The sequence below is a fragment of the Corvus kubaryi genome, unplaced genomic scaffold (assembly GCF_017639235.1).
Source record: "Corvus kubaryi isolate FWS band 111438036 unplaced genomic scaffold, C.kubaryi_AGA036_p1.0 37385, whole genome shotgun sequence".
NCBI classification, from domain to species: Eukaryota; Metazoa; Chordata; class Aves; order Passeriformes; family Corvidae; genus Corvus; species Corvus kubaryi.
The window spans coordinates 16,399,746-16,419,828 of NW_024581127.1; the positions used below are offsets into that span (position 1 = coordinate 16,399,746).

The window sequence follows — 20,083 nt, forward strand, 5'->3', positions numbered from 1 at the left end:
CTTTGCTGGGTTGGACCTGTGTGAAGTCACCTCTCTGATATCTCTGATCACATTTGTGCCTTTTCTCTGCTGCAGTTCCCCACAAGCCATCCACAGCTGTAGAAGGGCTCTAACTCTTGCCTATTTGGAAAAAAAAAACCAAAAAAAACAACCTAAGAAAAATAGGAACAAACCATTTGGTTCCCTAAAACCAGCAAACCAAAATAGTTTGCCTTTTGTGTTCTGCTTTTTTTGGATAATGTTGTGAATTAAGATGACAGGCAGTATCACACAACTTAGCTAGCAACAGAGCAATTTACAACCTGCTCTTTTTCACTCAGCATTTCTACTCTGAGCTAAGACAAATGGGGTTTGGTGCCAAAATAAAACAGCAACAGTTTCTTCTCAACTCTGTGTTTTCCCACTTGACCTGCATGCAAGCCTTCCCTTTTCCCAAGCCCTTCACTGCAGACTGACAGCAGTAAAGCATTTCAGCACACATTCCCACAGTTGTGATCCCTGAAGTACTGCTCTGTTTTCCAACACTGGGTGTTTTCCAAGAGCTGATCTTCTCCCCTGTACTGGGCACTGGTGAGGCCACACCCTCGAGTGCTGTGTCCAGTTCTGGGCCCCTCAATTCAGGAAGGACATTGAGGTGCTGGAGCGTGTCCAGAGGAGGACAACTGAGCTGGTGAAGGGTCTGGGGCACAAGTCCCACGAGGAGCAGCTGAGGGAGCTGGGGATGTTTAGCCTGGAGAAAAAGAGCCTCAGAAGTGACCTTACCACTCTCTACAACTCCCTGAAAGGAATTGTAGCCAGGTGGGGGTCAGGCTCTCTCCCAGGTAACAGGCAGTAGATCAAGAGGACATGGCCTCAAACTGTGCCGGGGGAGGTTTAGGTTGGACATTAGTAGGAATTTCTTCACTGGGACGGTGACTGAACAGCAAAAGGGATTGCCTATGCCCAAGGAGGTGGTGGAGTCACTGTCCCCAGAGGTGCTTAAGGAAAGACTGGATGTGGCACTCAGTGCTGAGCACTGATATACACGGTGGTGTTCAACACTGGTTGGACTCGATAACCCTAGAGATCTTTTCCAATCTAAATGTTTCCTTGACTCTGTGATCCTGTGATCTCAGGAAAATCTACTGGCGGCAGCAAGAACAAATACACACGCTTTCAAACCCGTCCATCCTTCTCTGCCCTAAGGGCAGAATCATACAAAGCCTTCTTGACACGGGGCCGCCCTGAGCCACATATGGCTTTCACACTAATTCCCTAATCAAGCCCAGATTAATCAGAAGTGCCCGGGCCCTGAGGCCATCGGTGTCCCGAGGTGCCCGGGCGAGCCCCGACAGCGGAAAGCGCAGGAGGACACCAGCGACGGCGCCAGGGCGAGCCTCGAACCCGCGACTTCATCGGACCCGTCACTCACTGCGCCGCTGCGTCACAGCGCGTGCTCCCGCCCCTCGAGCCCAGCGCTGCGGCGGCGTCAGCTGACCGCGGGTCACGTGACCCGCCGGCGGGTGAGCGGGCGGAGGCGCCGGGGATGGAGCAGTGACGGTAACGCCGGGGCCGGGGCCGGGGCCGGGGCCGGGGCCGGGGCCGGGGAGCGGGCAAGGGAGGGGAAGGGGGGAGGGACAGACAAACAGACAGACAGACAGGTAGGTAGGTAGGTGTCTGGGCTATCCGGAGCGGCTACCGCAGCGCCCCGGCCTCCCCCGGCGCCGAGCCGCGCAGGGCCTGGCATGAAGGGCAGCTCCGGCCGGGCCCGGCGGTACCGCGGCTCCCAGGGCTCTGCTGGGCCTCAGGGCCGCCAGGCCACCGCTCTGCCGCCGCGGGGGGTGTTTACCTCGGGGAGGGCGACGTGACAGCGCGGCCTGCGGAGCCCGAGCCGGCGGCTGCCGGGCTATGGGAACTGGCATCTAATCCCTGTGATCCAGGTCATCGGCTCCGCGGGGAGCGAGGGCAGCGACCCCCGCTCCCGGTGCCAGCCCCAGATCGCCTCCGCACAAGCGTGGGGACTCCCCATGGCGCAATCTCCCCGGCTTCCTCGTTGTGGCCGCTTCTGTTTATGAAACGTGGAGGCCAAGCGCCAGAAGTGATTTCTGAAAGCGAGCTTGAAGAAGTGACACCCTGGGGACTTAGTGCTAAGTCACATTAGTAAATTGAGCTTTACTACTGAGCTAAATAGAAGCAATTGTCCCCTGCCCCTTGCCCTCTTTTTTTTCTGAAAAATGCAATGCTGTAGTTGAGATTTTGTTTTGACATCACTGTATGTTTTTCCAGGTACAGCACTGAAAACAGTTGTTCATAGGTTTTATTTAGATTGTAGTATACTGCATGCAAGGTTTTTTCTTTGGAAATCCATTTTCCTAATAACATAGGGATGAAGTAGTGTACATTATAAAAAAGTGCTGGTCGTAGAGGTACATGATGTGAACAACAGTTACATATTCTTATTGCTTATTCTGGGTTTTATTTTGAACACTTGGTATTTCCTGCTTTATCCTGTGGTTCTTTTCTTTTAATTGCTTGGCTTTCATTTAGTGGGTCTGTATGTATTTTTTGTCTGATCAGCATTTGTATCTGTTTTTCTAACCCTTCTGTAGCACTTCTCCTTTCTTCACTTCTTGTTTGGTATTCTCCATTGTTCTGATTTCAAGCTCCCTCATGTAAAACACTTAAAACTCTTCTACCAAGTTTCTTGTTCCCTTGTGTGCATTTGATAATACCTCCATTTTACCTGGAATGGGAAATCATCTTCCTTCCCATGGCTATTAGAAATGGAACAGAGGTTCAGAAAAACCAACCACACAGAGAGAAAATGGTGAGGGAGAAAGGGAAGTCCAGTGACTTAATGATTCCTGGGAGCTGCAACTGTTCCACCTGTGCCACTTCTGGAAACTTTATAAATATTCTTTATAGAGTACTGATGTTTGTGGAAAATATGAGAGTGCAATATTCCATGTGTCCTACTGAGTAGGATTCTGGATTTCTGTGTTATGGCTCTTTTGTCTTTTACTTTGATATTTGCGAATTGCTTCTGCCACCACCTAGTTTGTTTATCCAACATTTATTCCACAGCTTTTTCTAGTCCTAGTCTAGTCAAATCCAGACAAAAACAATTTAAAGCTTTAACACTTTGAGTGTGTATGTGAGCTGTAGTGGTGTCTCCCAGAGTAGGCGAAGTTTACTGTAAACTTGGCTGTGCCTTTTATAGGGCCAGAGTTCAGTGAAGTGTAGGAAAACCTCTTATGCACCAAGTCTGACATGTATTAAGGAAGGTAATGCATCATAGCAGTCTGAATAAGAGGAAATTTCATTTTGTTCCAAATCATTGATAATTAGTAGACCTCCTGCAGAGACCTGTTATGTGAGATAATCCAGTTGGTGCTGAACAAAGAAGCCCTGTAGCATAGTGATGACTGATGTTGTGGGTCTGGTCTTGTAAATATTCTGATTTCTGGATTACCTGTACCTGCCTTGGCATCACCTGTGTTTGGGTTTGTAGCACCGCTGTGCTGTGCTTGGTGGTGCAGTGTCAGACATCACAGAGTCCATGGTATCAAGGGCCCCAGTGACTGCGTGTCATCATCTCCTGCTGTAAACAGGACCCCTTAAGTCCACGGGGGATGGCTGCTATGCCAGGCTGTGCTTCATGATAATAATTTAACAGCTGGTAAACTTCAGCTTTAGGCTTCCTGAGTGGCTGAGCAAAAGAATCAGCAATCAGGCCTTTTTTTAGCTCACCTGGAATTTCACCACCCTTGATAACTTGCTACCCATAGAATGAATACACAGATGAAGGACCTAGGCATGTTGTTTTGGGCAAAGTTTGCTACCACATACTGGTTCTAACGAACACAACATTTGATTTGTTCTCCCTCAAAAAATTGAGTGCTGTAGTCTATGCTCATGAAATGTAGGTTAGTCTCTACTCATTCAAAGCTGCTACAGAAGACATTGCAGATATCAAAATTTGACATTTAGATTCTGTCAAGGTACTCTTTGATTTCGTTCTTCACTCCCTTATTAAAAAAATCCAGTAACTCTCAGTCAGCTGCTTCTGCTTCTTAGTGACAAAAGAACATCTATACTCTTAACTTCCTGAGCTTGACTGCAAAGTAAACCAACATCATTTGTATTTAGTACCCACACTTTCTTGACTAATGCCAGTATGTGTAATATTCTTGATAGCAGTGATAACAGAGATATCAAGACTAGAAAGTGTCCTCCTTTTTGTTGAAATTTTTAGCTGCCAGGAGAACCTTCTTTACTTGAAAGAATAAACTAGATTTTATTGCATTTAAATAATTTCCGGCATTTACTTACTTTAAAACACTGTCCTAATCTGAAAGATGTTTGGAAAAGATAAGTCAGAATTGAAATTAGTTCAGTTTTTCTTATTTTTTCTCTGATGTGCTTAGAAAAAGTTGGTTTTTGTACAGATACTGGAAAATGTATATAGCTGTGAAAATATAATTTGGGTCCTGTTTTATTTGATTTATTTTCAGTTAGATTGTTTGCTTGTTATCTTTCTGTGAAATTACAGTTGAAAGGTGCTAATGTTGCAAACTCAGCCCACTTTAACATACAGGATGGGCAGTTTAAAAAGATTTTCCAGCTGTGTAAGTGTGACTTGGAAGATAGGAAAAAATGAATTTGAAACCACATGATACTCCTGGTAAAATCTCTTGCAGTGACTGGAACTTCACTTTAGTATAATGTGGAATGAGGTGTTTTTCTTCAGGCAAAGCTTTGACTGCTGTACTAATGGCAGATGTTTTTTCTTCCTTCCATTGCTTCCCTTCTGCTAGCATCTTGCCTTTATCTTCAGAATCAACAAACATCAAGATAAAGGCACAAAAATGACTGAGTTTTGGCTGATTTCTGCTCCTGGGGAAAAAACCTGTCAACAGACATGGGAGAAGCTACATGCAGCAACTACAAAACATAACAATCTTTCTACTAATTCAAAGTTCAATATTCCGGACTTGAAGGTATGTAAACCCCATGTCATGTCCTAAGAAGTGTGTTTGTTTTGCATCATCTTTGTTTCTCTAGATTAAAACTTGCAGACATTTTAGAGAGAACAGCTGACTTCTCTTGATGTTTATGTGTGGATCTAAGAAATAATTCAGACAACAGTTACCTTTTTTTCTGAACTTCTGAGTTAGTTGTTCACTCTGTAAGTTTTCAAGATTCAGCAACCTGTGTTCTTTCAGCTACTAAAGCAGTTTTTCCAAGGATGGTAGTCTTGATCTCATAGTGGTAGCAGTTACTTGGAGAAGAAAAATGGGAACTTGTGATCTGATTATTGAGAGTTTCCTTTGACTGTTTTGTTTCGCCTTTTTAAAAAATTATTTAAATGAGGGTTTTTTTCTTCTGAATTGTCTGCTCCTTTTCTGTCTGAGGTACAGTGAAAAGGCTCAAATTAAAATGCAGGTGTTGATCAGACAGCTGCTCTGCTGGATATTCTATTACCCAAAATGCAAAAAGTCCAGACTCTTGTTGGTCTGATTGCTGCAGTACTCTTGTATCGTCAAAGTTTTCAATGTCCAGATTGCCTCAAGTGCTGAGATTCCTGATCACTGAAATTTCACATTTCATCTAAAGTAGTAAATTAAATGCTGAAACAACTGCCTTGTGAAAAATGCAGCCAATTCATAGTATAGACATTGTTTTAACATGTTTTGGATGGCTGGATTGCAGAACTGAAACTGAGCACCAAACTAGTGAGTTAGATCTGATCCTGTGGTGCTTTGAGGGGGGGTGTCTTTAGCAAATGAAACACAGTGTGACTTTGGTAAATCAAGATGTCTGAGATCTTAGAGTCCAGCATTTTATGTAGTTCTGCAGAGCTATGTGTTGGGGAGATGTAGCTTTTACTGTTAGTTGGTTTTATCTTTCTATGTTTATATACATCTGCTTATGCATTTCGATCTTTGCTTCTAGGTTGGCACACTGGATGTTTTGGTTGGTTTGTCAGATGAGCTGGCTAAACTGGATGCGTTTGTGGAGAGGTAACAGTTTATTTTTACTAGGGTGCAAAGTATTAGAATAATGATGTGATGGTTTGCTGAGTCCTAATAATGCACAGGTTATTTTCACCATTTTTTGTATCACGGTGATCCTCTGGAGGCAGTCAGCAAGCTAAGATTTAAGAATGCCAAGATGCACAGGTTATTTTCACCATTTTTTGTATCATGGTGATCCTCTGGAGGCAGTCAGCAAGCTAAGATTTAAGAATGCCAAGATGCTGGTTTTCACAGTATCTGTTCTTGAAAAAAGAAAAACAATCTGAACTTCTTATGGAATAGTGGGACATTATGCATTGAGGAAGGATGGTTCTCTGTGTAGTAGTGCTGTGTGCTGCTGGGTCCTGGAGAATTGTTAACAATTGAGCCTGACAGCTGCAGGAAGTAGTGATGAAATGAAGTAAAAGCTTGTTCTTTTAGCAGGAGTACTGTTTACGCACTTTGAAAAAGTAACCATGTAATTTCCTAATCCATAGAAGTGCTTAAACAGTATTAATATTAAAATGCAAAACCTATTAATTTTGAAGAAACTAATGGCCTTTTGAGAGTGATTTTGAGCAAAAGTAGCAAAATTTCGCATAACCAGAATTTATGGACCCATCTTCTGTTTCAAGGAGAGAAATCTTAAGTAGATGCTTTTAAATAGAAAAGGAAACTATTTGGCCTGGCATGTTTGAATAATATTATACGTGTCTTTTCTAGTTAGGAAGGCAGGTCTTGAGTGTCAGATTGCATTGTCAGGGTTGCCTTGTGTTTGGTTTGGATTACTGATGATTTCTACCTCACTATGTATTTCTAGAAAGGAGTTAGAATTTTGGAAGTAGAACAGACTTCAAAAAAAGTTTTGCCATATATAGTGACATTACGCTTGAACTCAACACCAATATGAGGGACCTAGCCTCACCTTGTTGAGAACTGATGACTAGCAACACTAGAGAAGATTTTAAATAAAGTTGTGGAATACTTTTGAGAAGTTGGTCTCCTTCAGATACTGAGCCCAGCTTGTGCTCTCAGAAAGCTTGAATGTAGAGCAATCATCATCTTTGTTCGATCCAGTCACTTTTGATCCAGTCTCAGGCAATTTAATATCAGTTTTATGAATGGTATTTCTCAAATAGCAGGTTTGGGGTTTTGGGGTTTTTTAAAAATATATCTTTATCTTTCATTTTTCAGTGTTGTAAAGAAGGTGGCCCAGTATATGGCTGATGTTCTAGAAGACAGTAAAGATAAAGTTCAGGAGAATCTTCTGGCTAATGGAGGTAAAGTGTTAACCATGATATCCTAATGTCTCCTAAGACTGTAGAAAGGAAGGTAATGATCCTGAAACTTACTGAGGTACAAGGAAGCCAAGTGCAAGGGGCTACACCTGGGTCAGGGCAACCCTCAGTGTCAATGCAGGTGGGGGATGAAAGGATTGAGAGCAGCCCTGCTGAGAAGGACTTGGGGGTGCCAGTGTGCACCTTATTTTAGTAAAGAGCTGCACTTACTTATTTAGTAAAAAGCTGCACTTTTCTCTGAATCAATATTTTATTTTCAAAGCCATTTAATAGAATTTAACACAGCTTGTATTGGTGCAAGAGAGGCTAATGTAAGTGGATAAGGGCTTGGAGTAGTGTCTTTCATAGATAGCTTTACAAAACTGTCACTTCTGGTGAGCCACGTGGTCATTGCTGCCTTTTTTGCCATCATAACCGTCCCTTCTCCCACCCATTTTTCACACAGAGCAAGAAATAGTTGCTCTTATCTGTAGTTCTCCAGCCATCCTTGACTTGGTAGTAAATATCATTTAGGGTCTACAGAGGTGGATAAACCAATATCTGAAGGTAGAGTCATGGATAACTTAGCACTTGTTTATTTTCAAATTTCTTAAGCAATAGGCTCCACACATTGGAAGGTCCAGTCTGTTACGGTTCTCTTCTGTTACATCAGTTCTACATAGAGTATAATACAGTAGTCTTTTTATTGTCTGTCTTAACAAAGTTCTTTAAAATTTTAGTTGACTTGGTCACCTATATAACAAGGTTCCAGTGGGATATGGCCAAATACCCAATCAAGCAATCCTTGAAGAATATTTCAGAAATTATTGCAAAGGTAAGGTAATTTGTTTTATAAAACTTCCCTATTTGAACTTGAGATATTTGTGCACAAAACTTGTTCTCAAAGCTATTTGTCTGTTTTAGTCAGCTAACAATAGTAGTGAACTTTGTAGCAGTTAGTAACCAAAGAAGTACATTAGGATGTGGATAGGATTTGGAGAGTGCTCCCTGTAGGCCATCATGCTGTGCTGATTTTTGTTTCCTAGGATCACTGAGTTAACAAATAAATAGCCAGCAAACAATGTTTACATTTAAGTTGTGCTGTACTAGCATATTGTTTGTCTGATGTTCTCAAACCTTGTGGGCTGTTAACAGTGAACCAGGGAACTTATTTACGTTCTGAAAGCCATGACGCTCAGTTGTGAGGGGAGAAATAAGCCTTCATTGTTAGATGTAAAGAAAGTCATTTGAGAGCTGTCATGCATTTCCTCGTCTTTACTTTGGCAAAGTGTTTCATACATGGAGGATTTCATTTGCTTTGTACTTGCTTGTGAGCCCAGACAGGGTCCTCAGCAGTGACTGATTCAGACAGTGAGAGAGTTCTCTGTAAGCAACCCTTGCTTTAAGATCTTCCCAGCCTCTTCAGGTTTTTTTTTTCCCTTCCCTATTTTCTATAATCTGCAGTCTGGCTCTTGGAACTGCCTGTGTCACTAACTGGAAATACATAACTTGGAAAAAAGAAGCAGCTGTTCTGGGTACTTACAGGGATAGTTTTTGGTGATGGATATGTAGGGACTGTAATGGGGTTGGGATGGGGGTAAGTGCTGGCAGACTTGTGCTTTGCTATAACTGCAGATTCCTGAAACTATTACATTAATTTTTTTGCAGATATTACAAAATCTTAATATATGCTACAAGGCTGACTGAGAAGGCAATTAGTACTTTCATTTTTAATATTTTCTTTGGGACTATCACTGTATCTTGAATTTATTTCACAAATTACATTTAATAAGTATTCCTGGAAAACATCTGCAGTGTGGCCTTTTGTTGAAGGATCACTGGCTGTCTTACTCCTCTGAAGATTTGCACATTAAAAATATCTCACAGATATAAAATAATATCTGACACTAGTACATAATAGTTGCTTCTTCAGAAGAAGGTATCCAAGTGAAGCACTGAACTTTTTACAGCTGTTGTAGTATAGCACTTGTTTTTGCAGTAATTAAATCTGTTGAAAAAGAAACAAAGGACATGAAGAGATATGCCCTTCATTGAAAATTATCAAGGATTTAGTGTATGTTATTCTATGTCCTGAAGTTTGCTAGATAAATAATCTGCTTCAACAAAGTTGTACTCTAGAATCTGAACTTAACTGTCTTATATTCCTTATCTACTTCAGGGTCCTCACTGAACTATTAGGTTGGATAGTAAATGCAGAGAAACAGGTCTGCTGGAGTTCAGCCTGAGACATCCTGTTGAGGGTTTCCGTTTCTCTTCATGTTTAGCTGTGCTTGTATTCTATAGGGACAGCTTCAGGACACCTATGTCATAAATCTGATTTCAAATAGTTTATAAAATATTTTCAACTGTGAGCCATAGATGTGTGTCCCTAAAGTAGGGAAGAGAAGGAAGATGACTGAAGATGCTTTATGTTCTTATAGAAAGGACCCCTAGGAGATCATATCACCGGACTTGAAGCAGTTTTGTCCCAAGGCAGAAAGAGTCCTGACGAAGATAAAATCTTCATGTTAATCACATGCCAAAGTGAAGATATAGGAAAATTGATAGAGCTACATTCATTAAAATCTGTGAAGCCTTTTGACATGTTGATGTTAAATAATTTGGAAAGCTTGTCAAATCATGAATTACTACTTTTCCTGTATGGTTTTATATCATCTTCCCTCACTCAGGCAGCAGATTGTGATGTCTGTCAAAATGAGTAATGGCAATTGCAGTGGGGAGTTTGTCAGCTGAGAAGAAATTACAGCAGTGTTAGAAACATTTAAAATGAAATGAAATCTGCTGAAACTATCCATCAAGTTTTTTCAGCTTTTAACTTTCAGGAGTTCTGTGAACCCCAGTGTCAATATAGAAGACTTTGGAGTTGGCATCTGTGCTATATGAGCGCTGTCACTTAATCAAGTCATTCTTCGAATTTGAAATTAGTCATCAGACTTACGCAAGGAGACAACTTCAATATTTTTACTGCCCTAGTCCAACCTTTTCAGCAAGCCAGGCATCCACTGAAGTACAACAGCTCAGTTGTATGGCTACAAGAAGACACTCGTGTATTGCCAATGACTGCATAAGTGGTTTAAATATCTGGGATTGCTTTGTGTAGAAATAGGCTCACTAGGTTAGATTGGCACTTTCTTTAGCAATACTGTGAGTCTGCCTCCTTTTGCAATGACCTTTGTGAGTTACTCACCAATTCAACTCCCAAAAGGAAGTTTGTTTTGTTGCTTCATTTGGTAATTTTACAAAAATTTATTTTCAAGAACTCCATTGTAACATTGGAGTTTGTGGTTCTGTATTCTCTAACATTCAACAGGAAGCAAAGCTGGTGGTTTTGAACAGTAAACTTTAGTCAGTGTAGCAGTAACAGGTTTTGGTCTAAGCAGTCATCTTTCAAAAGACTACTGACTCTACAAATGAGAGCAGTTAGAGTATTGTCAATTAGGAAATGGTGAATGGGACTGGTTTGTAAAAGCAGTGTTTGGTATCAATGGTGTTTGGGTTTTGTCATTAAGTAAAGCATAGTTAGACTGTTATTGAAAGTGTTGATCCTTGGAAAAGACAGAGGGAAAGGTTGTCAGTCTGAGAAAAAGCTGAAATGCACAAAGGTACTAGCTTAATATCTTCTGATTAATTTTCCCCTTAATGCTGTCTTCTAGATGTAAAAAGAAAGGTGTTAGTGTTACTTTTTGTAGTATAAAAAAGTTTTCATGAAAGTATATGCCTTGGGTGACACCTGCTGAAATGTTCTGCATGCTTTGCTAAAGGTTATATCAGTCCAAGGATTTAAATAGCCTTAAGTACTCCTCTGTTTAATTTTGCCATTTTCAGAGTATTTTGTCTAAAGCATTGCTGTATCTGTAAAGGTGCAAGCTGTTAATGTGTTGCCACACAAAACAAACAGAATGTTCAGGCGTTTGGTGACTTCCTGCTAGTCAAACCAATTTAGGTGTTACCATAAACAAGGTCTCTAATTAAGTGACCTTGCTTTTAAGAGAGATTTATTTTGTGGAAACAAAATCATATCTGGATCTCCAAGCTGAAGTGTTTTATGGAAACAAAATGTTTTGTCAGTGGTCTAAGTCAAAATAAAGGGAGAGTTCCTTTACTGTGTTAAGCAACTTGTCCTTGGAAACTTTTACGTGCTTGTACCTCCATACTACAGTGAGGAGGCAGTGAAGGAGGCAGTGGGCAGCATTTTAAAGCCAGACCAACACTGTGCCACGTTCTTTCAGTTACCCAGCTATTACTGAGTGCATTGATTTTAAAACACTTCCTTGTAAAGGGTACACACCAATATGAGTACAGTTGGCTGTTTAAGATGTACTAAAGTGCTTCATTTGTTTTGTATTCTTCCACTTACTGCCAAGTTATCTAGCTGGGAATGAATCATTTTTAGTAATCATGCTAATTAAGCCATCCTTCTCAAATCCATCCTCCGAGATTTACTTGAGCAGCAATGGCAAGGTGAACATAAGTTCTATTCTAGTTCTTTAGACACTGTCCCTTTTCTTTTCATTTTTAAGGGAGTAAACCAGATTGACAATGATCTAAAAGCAAGAGCCTCGGCATACAATAATCTGAAAGGGAATCTTCAGAATTTGGAAAGAAAGAATGCGTGAGTTGTATTGTTTTTTTGCTAATGTAGCGCGGGAATGTTATGTAAGCACAGAAACTTAATAAAATGTGAAGTGATACAGGCTCTAAGCTTAATGTATTTTTGAGGTATTTATCAATCTTGAAGAGCAGGTGTCATAAAAGAACCTTTATTACCAGCTGGCTGGTTGGTGTTAACTGACTTGTGACTGAAAAGCAATTAAGAAATCACAAAAGCATGTACAAATAGCATAAATTGCTGGAACGTTTGAGAGGAGCTTGCTGTTAGTGGTGTGTAACACTGCTACTTATGTGTCTTGTCTAAACAAGAAAGTCTTTCCTTCACTCCAACTTAACTGGTTTTCTTCCCTCAGAATTTACCAGCAGAGACAGCTGTTGTGTACACGCAGATAATAAATTAAACAAGGACTGCGTGTTGTCTTGTCACGTACATGTGATGATCATCTGAAGTAGAGTTGCGGTACAGTAGTTCTTGTGTGCAAATGTGGTTGATTAATTTGCCTGAACCCTGCCATTACAGTGAATGGCACAAGCCTGAAGGCTGATTCAGGACCATGGGTCATGCCAATGACAGTATGTGACAAGCTGTTTTTAGGAGTGAGCCATAAATTCTGGGCTAAGCCATGGCAGTTTGTCAGCTGAACACCATTAAATCTATGTACATTCTTGGTCTTTTATGACTAGGAGGAAATACACTGCTTTAAGTTTTTATTGATGTTCTGTATGTAGATCTGTTCTAGGTTAGTTATAACTCTGAGGCTCCATGTACTAGAATCCACAGTTAATAGTTTTAATGGTTCTTGTGGTTTTAAATAACTTCTAAAAAGAAAAGTTGGCCACTTAAGCATGTGACGTATTTGGAATATGGAAATGACGCAGAGCAGTGGAGCTACTGATAAAAATTTCAGTGACTTTGGACAGTGAGATATAAAATGCATGTAAGGACATTTTGTTTGCTCTGCTAATAGCAATTGTGTAGGTAAAATGTCTTTTTGAGAATGCTGTATTATCAAGCACTGGAAACTTACCAGACAAATTAAATTTTTAAACATGTAATTGTTCTGGCTGTCTTTGTTTCTCTGCAGGGGAAGCTTGCTAACCAGAAGCCTTGCTGATATTGTAAAGAAAGAGGACTTTGTACTTGATTCAGAATATTTGGTCACATTATTAGTGATTGTACCAAAGTAAGTTTATTTATCCTACGAGCAGAATACAGTAAGAAATATAAATCGAATAATAGATCTCACAACCTTATAATACTGTAAGAATGACATCTGAATTTACTTGGGGCTTTCCTGGATGAGCAAGTAGAACTGTTAAGATGCTCAGTAGAGACAAGTGAGCCTCTGAGCCTGAGTTCCTTTGTTCACAGGAACCCATCATAAGGACTGCTGAGTGCTCATGAATTTCTTGAAGAAACTGGATATTAGATTTATGTCTGTTATCCAGTGTTTGCTATGACTAGCCATGTTCCAGATGGTATCCTTATGGAAATGAGTGCTGAGTACATGACTTGTTTTACATTAGAAGGCTTAATCATTAAATTATCCTGGTTAGGACTATGCCAACTTTCACCACTTAGTGAGTGAACTCTTTGCTGCTTTGCTCTGCACATTTTTAGATTGCCTGAATACTGATTTTTTTTTCTTTTTTTACTTACCTAAGTCTCTACCATTGGAACTCTGCTTATGTCATGTCAAAGGCTTTCTGGGTAACAGGCTGTTCTTATTTGAAATATTTAAACAACAGAAACCCCATCTTTTCCCCTGGCCAAGGAAAGTGGTGATACAGATGCCCTAAAAACCCTTGTAAAATGAGAAGATGGCCCTTAGACTCTCTTTTTGAGGCTGCGAGCAAAGAGAGCTTTTAACTCCCAAAAAGCCCACTGGCTCTCTTTACCCCAGGAACCATTAGAGTCTGCCACATGTCAGACTGTGGTGAAGGAAACACAGTTTTGCAGTGTCTTTAGCAGAAAGCAGGTGGTTAGTGTATCTCAGCTGTTATTTTTCTTTTCCTTTGTTGTTTTTGCTGTTGAAAGGATAGAACCTCTTCACAACCAACTACAGAAAGGCAGGGCTTCCAAAATTCCCAGTCCTTCAGGCAAGTGCAGGACTCTAGGGAACCTGTTTATAATTGTGGACAAAGTACTCCTATTAGTAACTCAAAAGAGCAGAATTATGTATGAAGTATGAGGAGTTTCTGGTGAACCTTGACAGTTAATTCCATTTGGTCCATCTGTACTTAATGATGAATGATTTAGTTTCATAGTTCTTTGATTTAAAAATGTTGCACTTGTAAACTGACAGGAAGACTGAAAATATGTTACTTTTGCTATTGCTATAGTTTATTTGTCAATAATTATAAAAACAGCATGAGGAGAACTGAGCATTTCTTGAGTCTTGAGTATTTCTGACAACCTACACCTGAGTTGGAAGATGTGATAATTAAATATTTTTACCTTTTAAAAAAAATCTTGATCCATTAATTTCAGATTAAAAGTCTAACCATAACCTGTGTATTCTCTAGGTTAAATTATAATGACTGGGTTAAGCAGTATGAAACACTAGCAGAGATGGTTGTACCACGTTCGAGCAAGTAAGTTGTTAAATGCTAAATCTCATATTTACATGTGCTGTGGTTTAGGAGTGTTCTTTATCTAGAGTGACTTTGAATTTTAAAGATTGGTCAAAAACTTGTCAAAATGTCTAGCTTTATAGCTTTATCTGATCAAATCTAATCAGATAATTGAGGAAAGATTCAAATTAACTCTAGGGTTAACAAAGCTATCGAACTTAAATTATATGAGAAGAGTAAGAGAATTGAAAAATTAATCTAATTCTAGTCAGGTATATTCACCTCCAAGATGGGGCATGGTGGAGATCAGCAGCAAATACTGGCTGCTGGCCTGTAAGCTTTAGGTCTGTATTCAGAGGACTTGAAACAAGTTGTATGTACTCTTTGAAAACTTCTGAAGAATGGAGAACTGGAAGAGTAAATAGTTTTGTTGTGTACAAAGAAAGATAGCTTGTCTCTTTGGGTTCCTGGTATCAAGCTGCTGCTACGTGCTGTGATGGGCAAGACTAAGAGCTTTAAACCACTTTAGCAATCTTGTAACCACGTTGAAGGTAAAGTCCACATGTAGCACAAAGCGTTGGTTTGTGGTTAATTTTAACTGACAGACTGAGGTTTTGATCAGGCCAATCTGATATTGCCAGTTCTGTGCCAGTTAAAAAACCTGAACTTGCTCTGGATAGCTTCATATTTGAGTTGTATCAGCTTGAGCCTAGAGGAAGATCTGCTAATGGTTCTTATTTAATTACTGGGAAACCATGACCTAGGGCTAGCTTAAGGAAAAGTGAGTTGTTAAACTGTTGAATAGTGCTTGTGCTGAAGACAGTATAACATTGAGGAACAGTCTTAATCTGTTCAAGCTTTTTTTCTTAAGGTAAAGCCTCAAAATAATCAGTATTGTTTTTAACTATAAAATAGTAAATCTAGGGGTCATCTTCACAGCCTAAGAAACATTTTCTTTTCCCAACCTGAATATTTTTAATTTCTGTACTTTTGTATTTTAAATCCATTTCATTTTTCTTTAAAGCACACATTTCTAATGAATTTGCAGTCCCAACTTTGCAGTACTAAACCAGCTTCAGTTCCTTTTTTTGTTAAATAATTTTTAATTTGAACAAATATCATATGAAGAGTTTTTGAGTGATGAAGTATCTGAATGTGAACTGTAAGATGCCATCATTTATGAAGGGAGTAATTAAGAGCAGTCAGTTACATTCTGTATGAGGTGCTTAATTTGGGAACTAAATCCTGTATAGTTATCTACATTTATGTCCTTGCCTTGTAGCAATAAAGTACAACTTGTGGTACTGTGTGACTGATCTGTGCTGACTTGAACCTGATTAATTCTGACATGTTTTCTTTCTGTGTAGTGTACTCTTTGAGGACCAAGACAGTTACCTTTGTAATGTCACCTTGTTCAGGAAGGCAGTGGATGACTTCAAGCACAAAGCCAGAGAATATAAGTAAGGTTTATTTTGTGTGCGTTCTGTCTTTCATGCTTTGAAGGATCTCTAGATAGGCACTTTTGATTTTTTTCACTTCCAAATGCAGATTTATGGTCCGTGACTTCCAGTACAATGAAGAAGAGATGAAAGCTGATAAAGAAGAAATGAATAGATTGTCAACTGACAAGAAAAAACAGTTTGTAAGTCTTAATAAACTGGTCATTATAGAAGTGTGAGACACCTAAGACTTGTTATTGCTACATAAAAATTTCATGAAGCTGTGATTCCGAGAAAGCATTGTAAGGATGACATGATGTAGCCAGCCTCCCACCCAGCTAATCTGCTCTGTGATAATTGAATTTCCTGCAGCACAAGTGCTCCTCACTGCATTGAACCAAGGGCTGGTATTGCAGCTGGTAATGTTTGAAGTTTGAAAATGGACAAGTGTTTGAATTACATAATCAGATACTACTAAAATGATCTTTAATATAGTTAGGTCATGGCAACTGGGATGGGGAACTGAAGAGACAATGGGAAGTCTCATTAAATTTCTCTTTACTTAGTATCAAAACACTCTTGAGTCATTATGTCCATAGTGAACTGTCTTTAATTTGTCTTTATTATCATGGTACAGATATTGAGTAGATGCTCAAACATGCATAATGGGCTGAGTCTTTTTCTGATGTTTGAATAGCCTAATTATTTTTTTCTCTCTTCTCTTTCACAGGGGCCTCTGGTTCGGTGGCTGAAAGTTAATTTCAGTGAAGCTTTCATTGCGTGGATTCATGTGAAAGCATTACGTGTTTTTGTTGAATCTGTTTTAAGGTAATGAGGCAGATTTGAATAGTGATTTTCTTCCTGGATGTGGTAAGAATTCACATCTAGCTTGGGTTTACCAAACTGAGGCATGTGAGTGCTGCTCTTCTGGCAAGGAGGAAGAAAAAAGTAGGGCTGTAAGACTAGCTGGTGGCAATAGCTCTTGTTGCCAGTTGTAAAATATTTGAGGTAGATAATTGTGTCTCTTCCCCTTGCATAATCTTTTCACTAGTGCTTTAGGAGTTATAGATACTCTGTAAGTAGCAGGAAGACATACTTGCTGATTTTTAGCTTACTTTATGAGCTGCTTGTAACAAGAACTAACTAGATCTTCTATTTAAATTGGAAACTTGAATAGTTCAGAATAAAAAGTACTTGGGCTTTCAGTAACATAGTTTGGCATCATGAAATGTATGCTTTTTCTTCAAGACATGCCTTTCTAAGATTTTTGTAGTCTAAACTTTTCAGTATTAAACCACTCAATATTCTAACTAGAAAATTTCTCTGCTTTTTTCCTTCATACCTATCCACGAGTGTAGTTACTAGTCAAGAACACCTGTAATTGTTCTGCAGAGGAAGGACCTTTATTTTTTATAGTTGAAGATGTTCTTGCTGTGGTCAGCAAAGGGAAAGGTGTTTTTAGCCTTTTTGATAAGTTGTCATACAGGAGAAAAACAGAGGAGAAAAATCACGTTAACTTGCATTCATGCTGCTATGGGCTTATTGTGAAGACAAAACTTGAGTAAAGAAGAAAGCTGAACTTGATTGGAATGTTGGCAGCTGTTTCCACACTCCTAGAAAGGAGGATTAAGTAGAGACTACATTGTCCACCAAGTGTCGTAAGCAAAGTAAACTAATGGGGTGTTCAAAATTTAGTCTGAGAGTTTAGGTAGCATTGAGAATTATGCTAAATACTCAAGGATTTAAAATTATTTTACAAATATTTAGGCTTCTGTTTTGTTATTTTAAACTTGAATTTCTACTTTTTGATGCCTTATGAATTGTGGACACAGAATGGTTTTGCAAAAGTGGAAATGAGCAGAATTTCCTCTTCAGCAATAGGATTCTTTCTCAGAATAAAATTCTGCTTTGAATTATGAAAGAAGGGTTATTTCAGCATTTCCATGGTTTTCTACTTGACTTCCTCAGGTACGGTTTGCCAGTTAACTTCCAGGCAATGCTGCTTCAGCCTAATAAGAAAACAATGAAGAAACTGAGGGAGGTTCTGTATGACTTATACAAACATCTTGACAGCAGTGCAGCAGCTATCATTGATGTAAGTATTTTTTAACTGCTACTGGTATGTTTTAACAAAGCAAAAAGTCTATTGGCATCATTCAAAAGCTGTACGCCTCCATATTCTTCATTTTCTCACAGTACAGAGAATTTTGTCTCCTTAAAAAAATGCTGCTTCTATTTTACACTTTTGCAAGGCAGATGGTTTAAAGTTGCAATCAATACATTTGAAGAGCTGTCTGGTTTAAAAGTCACATGTGATTTCTTCTTACTGCATTCTTTCCTACTACCTACGGGAAGATAGAGACTGCAAATTAGCATAGTAGCCCTCTGCTGAAGAAGGCTGAATCATTGTCAAGATGGAATCAGCCTTTCCATCTGTAGAGGTCTTATTTTCATGTTTAAAACTGGTTTGTTGGGAGGCTTATTCTACTAATTTGCTTTGTATTGAAAAGCATTGATTTTCACAGTTAAAGGTTAACTAAAGATACCATGAGTTTAGTTGAATTTAAAAAGATTCTTAACATTATATGGAATGTAATGTATTTCCGGGCCTTTTTGTGGAAAGAGGATGTGAGAAAATTCAGGTGAAAATTAAAGATGCTGAACTTCATGTAACTTCCTGGATCTTTCAGCACCCTATAACATTCTTATCAGTGACTGACAGTGTTGAGATGTAGTAGTGATGGTGTGTTTACTATAGCAATGGATGTGAATTATTGATACAGAACTACTTAGATTTTGAAAAAGCACTTTGCACTTACTTGTGAAAAATACTGCTAGTCATTTGTCAAAGTTCTAACTTTATCTGTTATTTAAACAGTCACTTGAACGTGAAAGTTTAAGCTTGAAGTCTTACCTGGCCTATTTGCTTCTAAAACATATGAATATTTCATTTACTTAATAGGAGTCTGAATTGTAAGAGTATAACTGGTTTCAAAACTTTTATTTGCAGGCAACTATGGATATTCCAGGTTTAAACCTCAGCCAACAGGAGTACTACCCATATGTGTACTACAAGATCGATTGTAATTTGCTGGAATTCAAGTAAAAGTTCCCTAACATGACAATCTTCTCAGTGTTGGTGTAAACATAACAGAAGTGAGGTTGAAGTAACAGTAATACTTTTAACATTCTACTAATCATATGCTTGCTTCTTATGTTAGGTGAATTGAACACACTGTGGTCCATCTCTAGGCATTTTCTTTTTAAAGAACAGTGTAGGTAACCAGCTTTTAATCGACTATGTCTGTAAATGTATATTGAGAGAATTGAAGTATTTATAAACAGAGTGATTTATTTAAGGAAAAGCTTATCCCTCTTTCATATGGTGGTCTGTGTTAATTCCATTTACCGTTGTTTATAAAAAAACTTGTTTACAGAAGACTAGTGTAAATGTTCATGGCCATTTTGTTCATTTGATTTAGTAGATACAACTGTGTTAACGTTGTTGAACTGTGATGTAAAGTATGTAAAATTGGTATGAAATCGTGCTTTCTGAATGGTTTAAAATTACAATTGATGCACTGTAAACACAGGGAAAATAAACATACCTGTGCAAATGTGTCACTTTCTTGTACCACATCAAATTGCAGATACTTGTGTCTAAACTGAAGCAGTGTGTTAAGTCTTTAATGGTGGTGCATCCTGCATGCACTGGTACAGAAATGCAATTGGCTTCAGCACAAGTACTTTTAAGAGATGCAGGAATTAATTTTACTTTGTGCAGAAATGCTCAAGTATGTTTTTTGACCACCACATGTATGTATGAATGTTTTTCATGTTTATATCTTTGTGACTCTAAAGAAAAGACATGAGACAATTATTGGGAAGGTGGTGGCAAGCTGGGATGCTAACAAGCTAGGTTGAGCTGGGATTTTTTGATAATTCTTTCTTCTTTTCAATCACTTGAAGCTTGAGACTATTTTATGGCTTTGAATACTGTGCTCACTTTTTTTGGCAACATCTGTTCTACCACGCAGGGAGTGTGACGGCTTCCTTTTCATGTGTATAGAGAGGAATTGTTTATTTCAGTAGCAGCTATTACAAGTATTCTACCTGTCTGAATAGCTAAATATGCAGTAAAAGCTGCAGTACTATTTAAAACTGA

The 20,083-nt window shown here is 39.0% G+C and overlaps 1 protein-coding gene across 1 annotated transcript; it reads left to right on the forward strand.

Moving 5' to 3' along the window:
• The first annotated feature begins 1,435 nt into the window (after positions 1-1,435).
• Positions 1,436-19,542, forward strand: ATP6V1C1 (ATPase H+ transporting V1 subunit C1). Its single transcript, XM_042036132.1, has 13 exons — positions 1,436-1,539; positions 4,797-4,979; positions 5,935-6,002; positions 7,191-7,276; positions 8,014-8,108; positions 11,815-11,906; positions 12,991-13,089; positions 14,432-14,500; positions 15,847-15,939; positions 16,028-16,121; positions 16,649-16,746; positions 17,887-18,013; positions 18,929-19,542. The coding sequence occupies exons 2-13, from the start codon at positions 4,848-4,850 to the stop codon at positions 19,022-19,024; spliced, it is 1,149 nt and encodes a 382-aa protein (XP_041892066.1). The 5' UTR covers positions 1,436-1,539; positions 4,797-4,847; the 3' UTR covers positions 19,025-19,542.
• The last annotated feature ends 541 nt before the right edge of the window (positions 19,543-20,083 follow it).

Excerpts from the sequence above, each read along its gene's own strand:
- ATP6V1C1 (XM_042036132.1), top strand. The coding sequence starts at position 4,848 with ATGACTGAGTTTTGGCTGATTTCTGCTCCTGGGGAAAAAACCTGTCAA. Across the intron at positions 15,940-16,027 it reads CACAAAGCCAGAGAATATAA|ATTTATGGTCCGTGACTTCC; the intron begins GTAAGGTTTATT and ends TTCCAAATGCAG. Across the intron at positions 16,747-17,886 it reads TTTGTTGAATCTGTTTTAAG|GTACGGTTTGCCAGTTAACT; the intron begins GTAATGAGGCAG and ends TGACTTCCTCAG.